General features: G+C 35.1%; 1 protein-coding gene across 1 annotated transcript in view; it reads left to right on the plus strand.

The window, feature by feature from the left end:
• Positions 1–19,061, plus strand: part of FBLN7 (fibulin 7) — a 68,550-nt gene that overhangs the window by 20,974 nt on the left and 28,515 nt on the right. The window contains exon 2 of the mRNA XM_012540098.2: positions 17,168–17,327. Coding sequence (XP_012395552.1) covers positions 17,168–17,327 — 160 coding nt within the window. The remainder of the gene's footprint in view (positions 1–17,167; positions 17,328–19,061) is intronic.

The raw sequence follows: 19,061 nt of genomic DNA on the forward strand, positions 1-19,061 counted from the left end.
AGAGCAGGATTAAATAAATACAGGAGCAAAAGCAAAATAACCAAACTGGAAAACTGAGACAGTGCTTTCAAAGTTTGCAATGAAATCTCATTAGCTCATCATCAGCATCTGGGGAATTAGCTATTCTCCTGCCTCCTCTATTCTTTTCTCCTCCTTTGAATAGTGAGTAACTATCCGACTCCATCAAAATAAACACATTTTTATTAAAAACAACCCATGATTTGGCAGGAACCAAATGTATCCATTTCCAAGTAAGTAAAATCTGCATCCCAAGAATTAATCTTTTTTTCCTTGAGTGCACTCAGCCTTGTGTGTGGGAAAATATGTACCCATCTGGTTGGATACAGATAGATCCGATTTTTCCATTTTTGAGATGAAGTCATCCTTAGATCCTCTATGGAGCAGTACTTGGTGCACTAGGGCTGAATGACTTGGAAGAAAGGGATCCACTTTTTTGGTAGGCAATTTAGCAGCTCATCCCTTGCCTTTCAGAGCAGTTGGAAGCAAAGATGGGATACCATGTGCTCAGGATTCATGTGGTGAGGATATCGGGCCACTGAATTGGTGAAAACAAATTAGGTTCAAGAGTGTTCTGGCCTAGCAAAAAGGGCTGTAGGAAGGAAAAATGATGCTATTGTCATGGTAGGTGCATGGCATTTTTGAAGATCCTGAAGTTTATTTCATCTGCCTATTCCACATAGATTCTTGTCCTTTTTCTTTTTTCAGATCTCTCCTTACAAAATAAAACAACGATTAAAAATATTTTCAAGCATCTAAGTTATAGCAAACTGTGGTAGTGACTGGAGAAGGTAAAAGTTTAGTTAAGACCTAGTTCCTGTCAATTCCATTCAATTCATTAATTTATTAAGCACCTATTTCGGTCAGGCACTGTTATGCACTGGAAAATTTTTAAAAATCTCTATCTTCTTAAGAATTTATAATTAATCTTAAGTAGCTTTTGTGTTTTTCTTTCTGCCTGTGCCTTTCTTTTTTGTAACATACTCCCCTAGCCAGTATCTAAAATGTCTTCCTAACCATGATTGGTTAACTACCTGATAATGAATACTTCCCAAGCTCAGAATATAAAAAGAGCATCTACTTTGGACTCATAAGGCCTGTTTTTGATTTCTAGTTCTGCTTCTTACCGACTATATGATTGTGGTCAACTCACTTTATGGTCTTTAATTTCCTCAGAAGTAAGATAAAGGAACTAGTTTATATATGACATTAAAGACATTTTTTCTAAATCCAGAATCTTCTGATTATATGAAATCAGACCAATTTTACATTATGGCCTTCTGACTCCTACAGTCAAGGTGAAGCCATATCAGGTCTTTTTGGGGATCATAAAATTTAGAGCTGGAAGAACTTTTGAGGTGGAGTCCAACCCTCTTGTTTTACAAATAGTAGGCTAGTCTTTTTAAGAATGAGGTGATTCAGGCCAATTCCAATATTCGTTATAGAGAGCCATCTACAATCAGATAGAGGGCTCTGGGGACTGAATGTGAATTGCAATATAATATTTTCATCTCCTTTGTTGTCATTTGCTTGCTTGTTTTTTTTCTTTTTTCTTTTTAATCTGACTTTTCTTGAGCAGTATGATAAATGTGGAAATATATATAGAAGAATTGCACCTGTTCAACATATATTAGATTACTTGCTGTCTAGGGAAGGGGTGGGGGGAAGGAAGGGAGAAAAATTTGGAACACAACATTTTTCAAGGATGAATGTTGAAAACTATCTTTGCTTGTATTTTGAAAATAAAAAGCTATTATTAAAAAGACAAATAACAGGCCAAGAAAGATGAAGCAACTAGACAGACGTCAGTCACACAGACAATAAATAGTGGCGCCAGGTACTCTGATTTGGAGTCTAACACTACTTAGTCAATTTTATTATTTATGCCCTTTTTTATACATCCTGCCTGCTAATAATCATTTAGCTATTTTTCCTCTTCCTCCTCCTTGTCCTCCTGCTTAAAGTCTCTTTTCCCTTCTTCCCCTCCCCCCTTATAAAAGAATTGAACTTTTTCTCCCAGAGGCTCATTTCCACTGATCATTAGGAACATGAGCTCACACATATAGAATTGGAAGAGATCTCAGAGCATGTCTACTCTAAACTCTTTATCTTACAGAAAAAGAATCTAAGGCCTAGAAAGAGTATGATGTGCCCAAAACTACATAGACACGCCTGCAGCAGAGATAGAATTTGGACTCAGTTCCTCTTCCTTCAAATCCAGTGTTTTCCTTAATACACCATGTTGCCTCAGTTATATTTTATGTAAATTAATCATTGGAATAATAAAAAGCACTCATGAAATCAAGGAAACCAAGATCAAGTCATTTAGAGTGGCAATATTTGTAAGTGAAAAAAACCAAAAGCAGTTAAAAAATTCCACAAATGGGGACTAGCTGAGCAAAAAGCAGAGGCAGAAGCAGAAACAGCAGCAGAAGAAAAAGCAGAAACAGAAGAAGCAACAGCATTATCAGCAGCAGCAGCAGAAGAAGAAGAAGAAGAAGAAGGAAAAGAAGAAGAAGAAGAAACTGAGGGCTAATATATATATGGCTATATAACAGGCACATAGAAATATAAATACTGTACAAAGATGATGGAGAGAGATACTACAACAACAAAATTATTGAATAATCAAGGCCTCAAATAGGGACAAATACACCTTGTTCATCTTTGTTGTGGATGTTCAGCTCTTTCAGTCGTATCTGACTCTTTGTGACCCATTTGGAATTTCCTTGCCAAAGATAATGAAATGTTTTTCTATTTCTTTCTTCAGCTCATTTTACAGATGAGGAAACTGAGGCAAAAAAGTTGTTAAATGACACTTTTTAAGTGCCCAGAGTCACACAGATAGTATTTTTATTTTTCCTGACTTCAGATTCGCTTTTCTTCAAAGATAAGACTTTTGTTTTTCGGTTATTTCTTTTGTTTTTATTTATTTCTTTACTTTGTTTGTGAGACAGTTAGGATTAAGTGACTTACTAAGGGTCACACAGCTAGTAGGTGTCAAATATATGAGGCCAAACTTGAACTCAGGTCCTCCTGACTTCAGGACTAGAGCTCTAACTACTGCATCACCCAGCTGCTCCCTGGTCATCCCTTTCAAACAATGTGGAATGAAGAGACCTAAGTCATTTAGCTTTAGGAAGCCTAGAAAAAGAGATGAACATTCCTCAAAAAGATTCTGGGTCCAAATAGACTTAGAAGTCTTAGTTTGCTTCCTTTTTCTCTTTGGAAGTTCAAGGAAAAGGGAGGAGATTCTTGGGATAAGATGAATTGAAAGATTCTCTTGTTCATAAAATCATAAGAATGTCAAAACCTGGAAGAATTCCTATTGATTATGTGATGCAGCTGGGTTCTGTAGTCAATGGATAGAATATTGGACTTTAAGTGAGGAAGACCTCAGTTCAAATCCTTCTTCAGATAACTGAAGAAGTATTTACCCTTTCTGTGCCTCAGTTTCCTCATCTGTAAAATAGGGATAATGCTGGTATCTCCAAGGTTGTTTTAAGAGACAAATGAAACAATGTATATAAAGTGATTCATAAGCCTTAAGTTATTACATAAAAACTAGCCACTGTTTCTATATTCTTGGTATCCATCTTCATGTTATAGAGGAAGAAGCAGAAGTCATATAGTGGTAATATTAAAACTCAAAATGAATCCAGAGCTTCTAATTCTAAGTAAAGTGTTTTTTATATTATACTGAGGTGCCAATTCTAACATACAGGTGTCCCAGTCTTTTAATAGGGGTAGAATTGCACAGAGGACAAAATATTAGATTGGAATAAGGATTTCTGGATTCTGTTCCTAATGCTACCACTGACTAGAGCTGTGAGACCTCAGCTCCTATACACACACAAACACACACACACACACACACACACACACACACGGATAGAGGGGATTGAGGTTAGGTTAAGTGATTCTTATTACTTCTTCTGGCTCTTGTATTTTGAGATTCAGCCCCTCCCCTCATTTTCTGAAAATCTTAGGCACAAATAAACATGTCCACGATCATCCTTTGGAAAAAAAGATGAGTGATATTGAACAGAATTTGGGGAGGTTAGCTTAGGGATTTGGAGAGATCCCAGCTTCATATGGTCATGGATGGGGGGGGGGAAGGTCAAGACTTCGCAGTTTGGAGCAAAATATAGGTTGGAAAAAGTAAGGGCATATTAATGGAATTGCTTTGATGGGAGAGTGATACAGTGGTAAGCTGGATTTGAGTAGGAAGTATGGAGTTAAAATTCTAACCCTGATATTGTATTATCTTGTCATAGAGGAGCGAGCCTCTTAACTTTTCTGGTCTTCATTTTCTTTATCTGTAAAATTAAGGGGATTGATTAGATGGTCTCTGAGGTCCCAATTCTATGATCCTGAATATATCTTCTAAGTTACTATGGAATTTAATTCAATTCAACATGCATCTATTGTGTAGCATTAAAAAAAGGAATGTGATTTCTGCCATTGGTTATAATCTGATAGCTGTCATTGCGAGAATTATCTTCATGTTGTTTCTCAAGTTTTTTCCTCAGGTATGAGGTTAAATGAACTCCATACTTTATTAACCTGAAAGAAAAAAAATTCAACATGAATCTATTAAATGACTAGTGCTCGTCAAGTGTTGTGCTTAACCTGAACGCAGAGAGACAAAAAGGAAACAGTCTTTTCTCTCAAGGAGCTTCCACTCTATAGGAGAGGGATAATGACATACAGATAAGTTTAAAAAAAAACAACTCCCCCTCCCCCCAAATCACAAACAATCCACAAAGTTAAGCAAAGAAATTTTGAGAGGAAAGAAGCGCCAATAACTGGAAAGATCGGAAGGTCTTCCTCCTATGAGGGATACCAACAGGTGGAGATAAGGAGTGACTGCATATCAGGAATGTGGTGCTGACAGATGTCAAATACCAAGAACCCAGGCCAGTTTGACTGGAATGAAGTCAGATAAGTGTTACAGATCCAGAATTGTTTTCCTTGAATTGTTCCATTTCAAATTGGTTAAGTTTCTTGAGGATAGGGACCATGTTTTAATAATTTTAATTCTCTCTCCCATTTTCAATCAATGTTTATAATATTCTTTATCAATGTGTAACAGGGGCAATGAAAAATCAGTTTCCTCCAGTGAGGAGTGTTTTTTGCAAATGAACTCAAGCTCTGATTACATTTGTCTGATGAATGTCAAAACTCCCCATCTCTACTTCCTCACTCACCTACTTACTGCTCACTTTCTTAAAATTTGTTTTAGGCATCCATGAGCAATTAATATTCTTTCTAGGGTCAGCAACGGCTCCTTAATTAATCAAGAAGGCCTTTTCTGAACCCTTATTTTCTCTGGCCTTTCTGTAGTATCTACTCTTTCATTTACTTTCTTCCTAATCTTTTTCTTTGCTCAAATTTGCTATCAAACATCCTCTCCTCTAATCTTATTATACCCTAAACATCTATCTGAAGTCCTGTTTTCTTTCTTGAATATCTCAGTTACGAAACTCATCCATTCTAATGGCTTCAAATTTTATTGCTGTGGGTTCACACATTAGTGGAACAGAGTTAGCTTGAGTAAACCTCCACAGTTTCACATCACCAACTGGTTCTGGTATTGTGAGCAAAAAGGATACAGAGCAGACCTGGGATAGACTAAATTAATTTCCCCCAAGGCAATCTAATCCAGGATCCATCTGTAGATCCTTTGGGGATGGAATATCTAAAGATAACTTTAGAATTCTGTTGGGAGCCTTTACACCCAAGAAACTTCTTTGTGGACTGTGTCATTTTGTTGAAAGTGGCACTTATTTCTTTGTGGATTGCTTTTACCTGGGGGCGGGAGATTTACTTAATTTCTTTTTATTAAAGAAATCACATATTTGAATCCTTAGCTTTGAGTAGTTGGAACTAGAACATTATCTTTATGGAATTATATATGTTTTAGTCCACTTTAAGCTTCCAATGACTATTATAATAATGTCAGACAACTATCTACTTATGCTTCATGTACTTTTTTAATTAGTTGGTTTTCATAACAACTCTGTGAAAGTAAATACTACAATAGGCATCATCACCCCTATTTTATGGATTTGGAAAATAAGGCTTGGTAAGTTTAAATGACTTGTCTATAGTTGCATGGCTAGTAAGTGTCAAAGAAAAGATTCAAACTATACACACATGTATATATGTATGTTCATGTTTGTTATACACATACATACATGCACATATATATAAATATACATTTGGAACTTCCTTTCTAATAGAGAAATAGTAGTTGAGCAACTTATGCATGCATACAATACAAACATATAATTCTATACATATACATATATATTATATAGTATAGATTGGAAATGATCTATTTTTCTGTCTTCAGTATCAATGAGAAGTAATTTAATTACCTCTCTATCCAAATACTGTATGCATATGAATGCTTGCTTGCTATTTCTCCCATTATAAAGGGAAATTCTTGAGAGCAGACATTTTTTCCTTTCTTAATGTTCCCCAGGGCTTAGCATAGTTCCTGGCATATAGTAAGTGATTAATTGATGTTTGTTAACTGACTTACTGACTGGCTTTACAACTTTAAATCTATGATCCTAAATATTCTTCAACTGAACCTTTCTGATGACACTAACCCCAAAACGAAAACAGACAGAAACTAAAAACAACTCATTTCCTTGTCTTTGCTGTTCTAGGATTCCAGTTGTTCTTGTTTAAAAAGAAGTGCTAGAATGATTTTGAAAATGATTTATTTATTACTGAGCACACATTGTCAGCTTAACATTACCACCTACATTTGAGGATCTGCATTTTGTATGGGGGGATTCCTTCTGTCAATGCAGACTGTGTTCAAGCTAGAGCACTACAAACAAGTCTTAGCTCCCACCAAGTAGATAGAGGACGGAAAAAGACAAAAGACAAGAGGTGTGGGATGTAGACAGGGTAGAGAGTGGAAGGGAAGGAGAAGGAGCATGTGTTCGGCCAGCTCCCTAAGGTGGCTGGTTTGCAATGTATACATGCTGCCAAATACATAACTAATTATTTAGAAGGAACTTAGATGCTAATGATAGTGATGTTATTGCTAAAGGCATTCCTCAGAAGCTGGCACAAGACTTGCAGCAACAAGAGAAAAAAAATAACAACAAACTGAGAAGTTTGAAAAGTAAATGCTGATGAAACAGATAGATGAAAGAGATGGTCTAGGCTAATATTTGCTTCTTTCATTCATTCAATAAATATTAATCAATTGCAAACCACTCAAAATGTGCTCTGACTGGGATAGAATTCAGTGGGACTCTCGCTTCCCTCATTGTGGAACTACACCTTGGTTGAGCACTGGACTTGAGATCAGGAAAATTTAGTTTCAAATCCTGCCTCAGATACTAGTTGTATGATTCTGGTCAAGTCACCTAATCTCTCTATATCTTAGTTTCCTCATCTGTGAGATGAGGGGATACACTCAATGGCTTCTAAGATCCTTCCCAGTGCAAACATATATTCCCATAAATGGAATAAGAATAAGATTAATTCTCCATTTCCACGATTTTGTACAGCTAGGTTCTGCAGTAGATGGAGTATTGGAGTTTTAGTCAGGAAAACTTTAATTGAATTCCTGCCTCTCATTTCCTAGTTGCATGATCCTGAGCAAGTTACTTAACCTCTGGCTGTTTCAGTTTTCTCTTTGGTAAAATGGAGATAACAATAGAATCTACCTTCCAGAGTTATTGTGAGGAACAAATGAGGCAATATTTCTAAAGCATGTTGCAAATCTTAAAATTATTTTGCTACATAAATGCTTGCTATGATGGCGATGATGATGTTTTCCCTCCCCATAAGTGGGATGTACTTAAAAATTGAAGCAATTACACTCAGAATTCAGGTCTACAATATTCTGAAGTTAACCAGAGAGATGAGGGGAAAGTCCTTTATTGGCATGAATTACCAAATAATTTTCTCAGTTTTCCTCTTCAAGTTTATGGTATATAGAAACATCCTATCCCATCCTATTCCATTCTGTTCTATACTATCCTATTCCATCCTACCTTATCATACCCTATTCTATCGCATCCTATCCTATCCCATCCCATTCTATTCTATCTTATCCCATCCCATTCCATCCTATCCCATCTCATCCTAGCCTATCCTTTCTTATTCTATCCAATCAAAAACCTTCTTTCCTGCTTTTTGAAACCTAGACCTGTCAAAAGATGAAGCCCAATTATTTTCCGTTGGTTAATAAGAAACACTTGGGGACCTGGGGGGTCCAGCTGTGTTTATATGTTCTCTTGGTTGTTTGTAGGGGGTTTTTTCTGCAAAGGATACAGAGGTATTTATTTTCAGGTCAAGATCATAGATTTAGGGCTGGAAGAGGCCTTGGAGATTATTTATTCCTATTCTCTTTATTATGAAAACAAGGAAATTGAGACTAAGTGTGGATATGAATTGCTGAAGTCATATCAGTAGGAAGTGGCAAAGCTGGGATTTGGACCCAAATTCATATAGCCTTCTTTAATAACTATATATGTTGAGGCAGGGATTTCCTCATTAGAATTTTGCTATCCACATGAAATCAGTTCCAGAATAAAAAAAAACCCCAACATAATAAAAAAAAACTATTTAAGGCCTTAGGTTTGGCATATGGTGGAGAAAAAAAAAACTTAGATCTTCATTGTAGCCAATCTATGAACCTATGGCATTTTTCTTTTTTGAGGTAAGATATTCAATCTCTAAATCTTTGATACTTTTCTTCTTTGAAATATCAAATTGAATTTATGAAGTTTATTTTAGAACAATTTATTATTGTCTTGGAGATGAGCTCAGAATAACCCAGAAACTTTTTCTTTAAAAAATATGCTTTTTATTTCATTATAGTCACTTTCAATGAAAGTCCTCAACTCCCTACAGAATTTCCTTTGTAATAAGTAAGTATAGTAAGGCCAAACAAATCAACATGTTGGCTGTGTCTGAAAATGGATGGTTCATTCTGTATCTGTATTCTGCCCTCTCTACTGAGACCCAAGCTTCATTCTTTATTATCAATCCTCTGAAATTACATTTGGACAATATATTGACTAGAGTTCTGTTTTATTAAGAAATATTTTCTGTATCACCGCCACACATTTTTTTAAAATAACATTTTATTTTTTCCAATTACATTTAGAAATGTTAATTTTTTTTCAAATTCCAAATTTTTCCCTCCCTCCTTCACTTCCTCCTCTCTGAGATAAATCAGTATAGATTTTACATATGGAATTATGCAAAACATTTCTACAGTTGTCACATCATCATACATTTTTGAGGATATTCTTGTCTACTTTCTTCATTTTATAGATTAAGAAACAAGATGTGGACTGTTGTTTTCTGATTTTAGATCTAGGGAATGAGAAAAGAAAGGAAGAAAGGAAGGAAGGAAGGAAGGAAGATCTTTGTTAGAAGATCTTTTTCTTTAGCAAAGATCTACCAATCCTATGTGACAGATTCCAAAGTCTTTAAACCCTTGGATTCAAGGTAGATACATCTGGCACTTTAAAAGAACACCAAAATCATGAAAATATCTGTTTTCCCATTTAAAAATGCCGAAATGAAATATAGTTCTGACTTGGAAAAAGACTTTCTAGCTGTGGGCTCTGGTATACAAAATCATGTTACAAAGGAGCTGCAACGTGATCACAACTCCTACCTATAATCTCAGAGATAGGATTACTCTTTCATAAAGAAATGAAAGATATCTATGGGAAATCATTCTTGCATGAGGCAGTTCATTATTTTGGACCCCTAGATTAGCTCATGTGAAAAACCCAATATATACTAAAATCTTGGGAAATTTCAGAAGCCAATGGGGGTCCCTTGGTGACTTTATAAAAACTATGTACTGTCAGATGATCTCAGAGTACATTCAGGACAGTAAATTAGAATCTTGTGATTTCCACAGAATGAGCTTCCCTTCTTTTCTTTCTTTCTTTTTCTTTCTTTCTTTCTTTCTTTCTTTCTTTCTTTCTTTCTTTCTTTCTTTCTTTCTTTCTTTCTTTCTTTCTTTCTTTCTTTCTTTCTTTTCTTTCTTTTCTTTCTCTTTTTCTTTCTCTTTGTCTCTTGTCTTCTCTTTCTTTCTTTCTTCTTTTTTTTGAGATTGGTCTCTCTAAATCTCCTCAGGCAGTAAGTATAAGCTGCCACTCAAGGGTCTGATTCAATACTATTATTAGGTTTGGATGATTTTTCCAAAATATTTGCCTAGTGGCCCCCTCCCTTACTTCCTCTCTTTCCTAGGAGATCATGGACTTAGTGCAGAACCCATTAAGGATCAATCTGACAGCAATTTAAAATAACTGTACTCAGTCAATCCACTATCCCCAGCATCCCCATAGCAGAGATTCCAGGTATGGGCTGTCATGGTGCAAGCTTCCTTTCTTGAACCACATTTATCTATCTCTGCTGCAACAGGAAGAGCATACAAACAGTAAGTGAAGGAGATGAGATGCTAAACAGTAAAGGCAATCTGGGCTTAATATAATTAATAGGAACCAAGCTAGAAAGAAGGAAAGAAAACTTCCTGGATCCCAGTGGTCACTGAAATATCATTTCTTTTTAAGTGAAAGAGGGATGTGTGTTTGTGTGTATGTGTGTGTGTGTGTGGGGTATAGATAGTTTTTTAGCTGACAGAAAATCCTATTCACTGGAAACTACCTAGAACCCTCTCCAAAGCAAAGAGTAGTTCCTGATTTAGTAAAGAGAACACAAAGGTCCCAAGGGAAGCCATTTAGGCAGATTTTGATGATAGGTGAATAAAATGATTTCATATGAATCTTTCCTAACTCTAACATTTCCATGCACTAACATTACCCAGCATTCTTAAGATTATAAGGGGCTAGTTGAATGGAAGCTAGAAAAAAAGGGGAAAAAATCAAGTTCCAGTGGACACTGAAGAAAACAACCAAGACCTGAACCATATAGAAATCCATGACTTTCCATTCATTCTCCATAGAGGGGTCACCCCCCTGACTGGATATCTACTGGTCATAATAATTTGTGTGTACCGATGCAGTAGTCCTGTTACATGCTATTCACCTATTTTCTTCACTCTTACTGCATAATTAGATTACCAACTCTACAATCCTCTTCTACTTTTTCTAATGATGCTTTTTTTTTTTTTTTTTTTTTTTTTTTTTTTTTTTTTACCATTTTGTGCCATAGTCTGGTAGCTAAGTGTTACAATGGATAGAGCACTGGACTCAGAGTCAGAAAGAAATGAATTTAAATCCAAGCTTGGACACTTTTAGCTGTATTACCCTAGTTTAGTTTCTTCATCTATAAAATGGAAATTTTACACATTCTTATGGGGTTGTTATGAGAGTAAAAAGAAATAATATTATAAAGTACTTCACAAAAGTTAAAGTGCTGCATAAATAATAGCTATCATCATTATTATTTACAAGTCATCATAATCTCTGGAGGCTTTTCATTCTACTTTTGTACAGATCTAAATGTTCAGGGAGCTTTGTACCATTTTGATTCTAAATCAACCTTTGTGAAAATTTCACAAATTGCATCTAATTTAACTCTATGGGGTTAAGTAAAAACAAATCCAACTTTTCATCCACATTATAGCTCTGTAAATAATGAAAGACAGAGAAGATGTTCTTTTCCCAGGTCTTTTTCAGATAAACTATTCTCTAGCTTATCTTCCTTATAATATACTGAAGCAATTGGTTTTCAGAACAAAAATCTGAATGATTTTATATTTATTCCTATTAAATTTATTCTTAGACCTGTGACATTGATACAATCTCTATCAAAGAACTTGCAAAATGTCCCTAACTTGCCCATTACATATATGCACTAAGCTCAAGTCATGTTAGACACTGAATTTGAGCAAAACTCAATTTAGATGCCTGGTCTTACTGAAGAGAAGATGCGATATGTTCAAATCTCCTGACTTTCTTCTTGAGTTTCCAAATGTTCAGGGTGTCATGATTCTTCACAGCAAAGATTACTATAGCATAAGAAAAGCTTCTGATTCCATCATTTATAAATAAGAAAAAACAAAGCTCAGAGATGTGAATTGTCTTGTAATTGACAATTGAATTGACAATTATCAATTGAATTGACAGTGAGTTAGTGGAAGAATTGGGATCTGAATCAGGTCTTCAGAAACCAAATCCCAAGCCTTTTCCACTGTACCAATATGGTACTAGGCTCCACACTTCAGAAAGCATGTCGGTATCCAAACTTTGCTTTCTATTTCTTGATCGAGTTGTTCCAATATAAGCTTGATTTTTTAGTTTCTTTCCAAAAGACTCTACTCCAAATACAATAGAGGTTTCTGCCCATCAAATTATTTTCTTTCAGGTTTATGTGGCAATTTGCCCAAGCCTTTTCAGTTCTCACTAAGCTCTCTGGGATCAGGGAATAACAAGTCTCATAGCAGCTGCTGCCAATAATCATCCTACAAGAGCTGGAAATTCCTCATTGGAAACCCCCACATCCTTCTCATTTCCCTGGCAGCCTCACCCCTGACAACTGGCATCCTCCCTGTTCAGGGATCTGCAGAGCTTATCTGCACCTTTGGTTCATTCTATAAACAATCAATCTGCATGGTTTGCTCACAAAACCAGAGCAATCCTTATCCAGAGAGATGGGAACTCCTGACCTTATTAGCAATATCTCTCCAGCCTTTCCCAAGCTTATTATTGTGCCTCTGTCTCAGTGAGAATCATAGGATTTGACTTGAATTCAAAATTCTTTCATCAGCTATCTGGTGAATTCCCTCAGAATCATGTTATCTTAAATATAATATATAAACTCTAGTTCTGAAAATACAAGTCAGTAATTTCTTGACTTGTCTTAATGCTATTTTCATCCTTCATAGGCAAAGGAACCAGCAAAGATAACTTTCATTCTGGACCAGATTCTCCAGGACCAGAGGCAGCATGGCTTAGTGGATAAGATATTGACCTTGAATCCTACAGCAGATACTTGCTAGCTTTGTGACCCTTGGCAAGTCAGTAGAACTTTCTGTATCTTAATTTCCAGATTTGATAGCCTCTAAGACCCCTTCCATTTCTAAATCAATGATCATCTAAATCAGGAAAAAATTGGTTAACATAATAGAAATGATGGGCACCTTCAGAGGAAGAGACCTTTATTTCTTAAGAGTTTTTGATAATTGAGGAGGGTAAAGAAAGGCATGATGAGACATGTACCACAGATTTAGGGAGAGCAGAATCTTAAAAATTTCATGAAGACAACTCATGTGGAATGGGAAGTTTTCAAGAATGAATTTATGGAGATATAAAAGAAACAGTTTTCATGATGAAGGAAAAATGGAGATATCCATTTGATTAGTATAGATATAGAGAGAATACAGTAGTCAACTTTTTATTTTTAAGAAATATCAAAAGATTGGATTGGATTCAAGATCAGTTACTATTATCTTCTTAATTTTTATTATCAACTCCTCATTTGCCATTTAAAATATTCCATATGTGTGTATATACAAACATACATATATACATATATGTATATGTATAGGTATACATATGCATATATATGTAAATTTTCTTTTATCTTTATTCTGAATTTGCCAAATAGAATAAAACAAGCATTTCCTTATATAGAGTAGAACAGAACAGAATTGTATATGAGACTGTAGATGGCTTATGGAGAACTTACTCTTCTTTTTAAGTATAATAAATTCAACATGTAGATTTTCAAAACTATTCTGCTTGTCTATAATTCCTTCTGCCAAGCTTTTGTATTATTCATTCTTTTTACCTACCCTTCATGAGTTCAAGTCACTAGGCTCAGATTAGCTTCCTCCCAAGGTACTAAAAGAATTAGCAATTGTGATAGCTGAGCTGTTTACAAGTTAGCAAGGCAGCATAGTATGGGGAGAGGGTGCTAAAAATCCCTTCTTAATTTATCTGTCACTCAATTTATCTGCGTCTCAGTTTCCTCATCTGTAAAATGAGAGGAATTATACTTACTGGCCTCAAGGGTCCTTTCCAACTAAAGCTATGACCTTCTGAGTTTTTAAAGATCATGGAGAATGAGAGGTAATATGGGAGTAAAGAAAACAAAAATTGCCCTGATTTTCATAAAAAAGACTTTGGGCATTATAAACAAGTGAGCTTATCAATATCTGGCAAATTTCTAGAATTATTACATAAACAGTTAGTACACATATAGAAGGGGAAATGGTGACCACAAAGAGCTAACCTGGCTTCATCAAGAGTTGGTCATGCCAGACTCAATTCATTTCCTTTTTTCACAGTATTACTAGTTCAGGGCAATGCTACATTTATGATTTACCTGGGTTTTAGCAAAAAAAAAGTTAATAAAGTATATTATGCAATTTGTTTCCAACAAGATAGAGAAAAGAGGAAATAGAACTTGTTGAATTGTCAGATTCAAAGATTTTTTTCATTAATGGTTCAATGTCAACTTGGAAGGAGTTCTGCAACAGAGAGTAGCAAAGTCTATGATTATTGGCCTGATGCTGATCAACATTTATATAAATTATTTAGATGGGGGCATAAATAGCATCCTTATTAAATCTGTAGGTGACATGTAGGAAGGATAGCCAACACACTGGGTAATAAAATCAAGTTCCAGAAAAGACCATGACAACCTAGAGGCCATCTGATCCAATTCTATATAATCCTTATAATCCAATTCCTATAAAATATTATAGATGAAGGAACTGAGGTCTAGAGAAGTTAAATAATTTGCCAAAGTCAAATTTCTAGTGAAGGGCAGACTTGAGATTTTAATCCAGCTTTTTAACTCTAAATTCAATATATCATGATGTCTCCCAGAAATCTAAAAAGGTAACATTAAATGGAAATAAATAAAAAATTAAATCAATAACCATTTATTAGTGCTTATTCTATGTTAGGAATACAAAATGTTAGGAATACAAAAAGAAAACTAAATTAGTCTCTGCCCTCATTCATTTACCATTAGTTCCATCTTCTCCAATCTTTTCCAGCAGATTATCTCCACTTTCATCCCCACTCTCTCTTATCTTCAATCTTTCCCTACTAGCTCCTTCCCTACTGCCTATAAGCTTGCCTATCATCTATCCTTAAAAATTCTTCTGCCTCCAAAAGACAATTGTCCTATATCTTTTCCCTTTGTGGCTAAACAACTTGAGAAACGCATCTACACTTGGTGCTTTCCCTTCCTTTCCCCTCACTCCTTTGTGACCTGGCTTCCAACCTCCTCATATGACTGAAATGACTTTCTCCAAAGTTACCAGTGAACAATAGCTAAATCTAATGGTCTTTCCCCTTCAATACTCATTCTTCTTGATTTTTCTGCATTCAGTGACAGTGATCACTTTCTTCTCCTGGATACTTTTTCTCTAACGTTTTTGAGATATTTTTTCCTGCTTCTGACAGCTGTTTCTCAATATTGCCAAGTGGCAATCTTGCTGATTACTTCTGGACATCCCTTGAAGTTTGTCCTGAATTTTCTTCCCCTTTCACTCTGTATCACCTTACTTGGTAATCTCATCAATTTCCATTAGTTCAACTAAATTCCCTCAAGATGATTCCCAGATGTATGGATCCAGCCCTAGTCTCTCTCTTGAACTGTAGACTTGAATTACCACCTGCTTTTTGGGCACATTGAACTGATGTTCTCTGGGTATCTCAAACTTAACATTTCCTAAACAGATCTTAATGTCTTTCTCTCCCAATCTATCCCTAATTCTGAACTTTTCTATTACTATTGAGAGTATCAATATATCAGCTCACAATCTCTGAATTATTCTCAATTCTACGTAGGAATCACCCCACATATCCAAATTATGGTCAAATCTTAAAATTTCTATCTTAATGACATATTTTGTGTTCCTTTCTTATTGTTCTTAAAGTTCTCACCCTAGTTCAGGCCCTGATCAGCTCTTGCCTATTCTACTTCAAGAGCATTTTAGTTGTTCCTACTTCAAGTCTCTCCTTATACCAATCCATCCTGCATCTGCCAAGGTGATTTTTCTTTTAAAAAATAGCTCTAGGTCATGCCCTTCATCAATGAGTTCCAGGTGTTCCTTATTACTCAGAAGATCCAGAACAAAAACTTCTATAAGGCACTTAAAGTCTTTGTAACCTGGCCCTTCCTATATTACCAATCTTGTTACACTTTATTGTATTCTGCACTCTATGATCCTGCTACACTAGCTATTTGCTAATCCGAAAACATGATACTCTGTCTGTTGACAGTTTCTGAACTGGCCATTCTGCATTACTGAAATGCATTCTCTCTTCATCTCTACCTTTTCATTTTCTTGGCTTCCATTAACACTCAGCTCAAATTCTGCTTTTTCTAGCCTGTCTTGCTACTAATGCCTTCCCCTCCCATATTATCACTCATCTATATATTATTTACACATTGTCTCTATCTTTAAAATATTAAATCCTTGAGGGTAGGGGATGTTTTTTGCCTTTCTTTGTAAAATATGATTGAGGATAATCTAAAGTTATACTCAATATCAGAACTATTTTAAGTTGAAAATCAAAGTTAACTCATGGACTAATGAGATGACCAATATAATACGATATAACAAATAAGGTTAATAAAATACTACAAACATTTGTTAAACAACTACTGTGTGCAGAGAGATCCCATTTTTATATGGAGATCCCATATTTATATGGAATGGAACTATGGAACTTATAGTCTCGTAGACTGTCTAGGTGCTAGAACTTTGGCATGGTGATAGTCATACCAGGTAAATCAAGTTTGTGATAGGGTATGTGCCAAGCCAGTTCATTCTGCCTCCGTAGAGTTGCTAAATTTTCAATATAAGAGTTTATACTTTGAATATAAGATGGGACTTAATTTCATGTGTTGTTGATTGTCTATTCTTAAGAAAGTTAATAGAGAAAATGTAATTAATATTGATTAAACTAGTAGCTGGAACAGCAGGAGCAGCAGCAGCGGCAATAATAGCATTTGTAGTAGTAATAGCAGTAGGAGCAGCAACACTAGTAGTAGCAGTAGCAGGAATAATAACAGTGCAGCAGCAAAAGTAGACATCTTGGGCTAGATCTCTGAGGTTATGCTCGAAAAATATCACAGGGCTATTGGAAAGACAAAAATGCCTGTTTGTTTTTTTTTTTTTGTTTTTGTTTTTGTTTTTTTTTTTTTTTTTTTTTTACTTCTGCAGAACTGTCTTAATAAACAGCAGCTTCTATCTGCTATCCGTCAAATGCAGCAGCTGTTAAAGGGCCAAGAGACACGCTTTACAGAGGGAATTCGTAACATGAAGAACCGGCTGACGATGCTCCAGAATTCTGTGAACAAAGCTCTCCCAGATGTCCCAGCAGGTAAGATGGCTAACCAGTAATGACCTGCTGCAAAGCAATCATACTAACATCTGTGACTTTTTCTAAGGTTAACTTTAAATTTGTTTTTATTTCCCAAGGTAGCCTTTATAATCCTTGATCCTATTTTGAAGATGTTGTTCTGGTATAGAAGAAAAAGCAATGAATCTTAAAATAGGAAGACCTGGGTTCAAATGCTGGCTTTTTTCTTTTCCAGATATGTGATATTTACTGAAAGGAAAAAAATGAAAAATGAACTTTTCTGTGCCTCAGTTTCCCTATCTGTAAAACAAGCAAAATATAAACTTTATATTGCTTGTTTTACAGAGATATCATGAGTGCTTTGTAAACTTTAAATTGCTATAGCAATATATTGTGGTCATTATTATTGTTGTTATTATATTTTTATAAGCCTTTGATTTTCCTGCCCTTCAAGAAGAAATAATATAAGGAAGAGAGCTTGGACTTAAATTTTGGGTCTCTTACTTCTTGTATTCCTTTCAACATGTCTTTTAATCTCTGTTAACCTCAGTTTCCTCATCTGTATGATGAGACCTTTGTTCTATGATCATTAAGCATCTTTAAAGCTGCATGACCTTTTGTCTAATTTGAGAAAAAGTATTATATCTTACTATATCAGTTCTCTGGTATCTTTTTCCCAACAAATCTAAACATCTCCCCTCTTCTGTAAGTGAACACACCCATTTACCCCTCCCCCCAGCAATGTAAATATGTCATTATTTAAATATGAGGTTAGAAAAGTATAGAATAATTACAATAAAAGATGATATAATGATACAATAAATACCATAAAACTTTATTTAAAAATATAAAAACCAACACAACAAAATATGACACAATATATAATACAATAAAACTTTATTTTTAAAGGCAAAAACTATTTTTAGGTTGTAGATATAGAAAAATAAGTGGCAGGACATATTTAGCCCTTGAACTGTAATTTACCAATTCTTGATCTAGAGGCTTGGCTGGATTAAAAGTCTCTGATAAAGCAAAACAAGTGAATACAAAGTAGGAAATTGTATAGGAAAAAGCTGGCATCTGGAAGCTTCCAGTTTTTATCATCATAGATTCCATGTCATAGACAGTATGATTTAGTAGAAAAGTCAAAAGATCTGCTTTCAAATTCTTGATCTGCCAATTACTAACTTAGCCCCTATGGACCTTATCATCTCTATCTGAATGTGGTGTTGGATTATATAATTTCTAATACTTTTTCACTTACTGGCTATGTGATCATAGTCAAATCACTTAACCTCTTTTTGCCTCAGTTTTCTTAACTGTAAAATGGGGATAATAATAACACCTCTCTCCCAGAGTTGTAGTGAGGTTCAAGTGGAATAAAATTTGTAAAGCACTTAGCACAGTGCCTGGCATATAGTAGATACAATATTAATATTATATTTTATCTTATTAACTTTAATTAATGTCATTATCATTAATAATAATAATATTAATAATAATGATACCCTGGAACTGTGGAAGTACCCTGAACATAACTATACTACAAAGATTCTTACTTTATTCTCAGAAGTCCCTCCTCTTCAGAAATCAGAACCTCTCCATGTTCATGAATTGGGCTGGCTGGAAAAATCATCTCCCTTAGGCTAGACTTCTCATAATCAACCTTGTGTACCTAATGAGAGCTGGTCCTTGCATAACAGACATAAAGGAGCAATGTAATTGACTTTATATGTAGCAATATTAAATAGAGTC

The sequence above is a fragment of the Sarcophilus harrisii genome, chromosome 2 (assembly GCF_902635505.1).
Source record: "Sarcophilus harrisii chromosome 2, mSarHar1.11, whole genome shotgun sequence".
In the NCBI taxonomy this organism is placed as follows: Eukaryota; Metazoa; Chordata; class Mammalia; order Dasyuromorphia; family Dasyuridae; genus Sarcophilus; species Sarcophilus harrisii.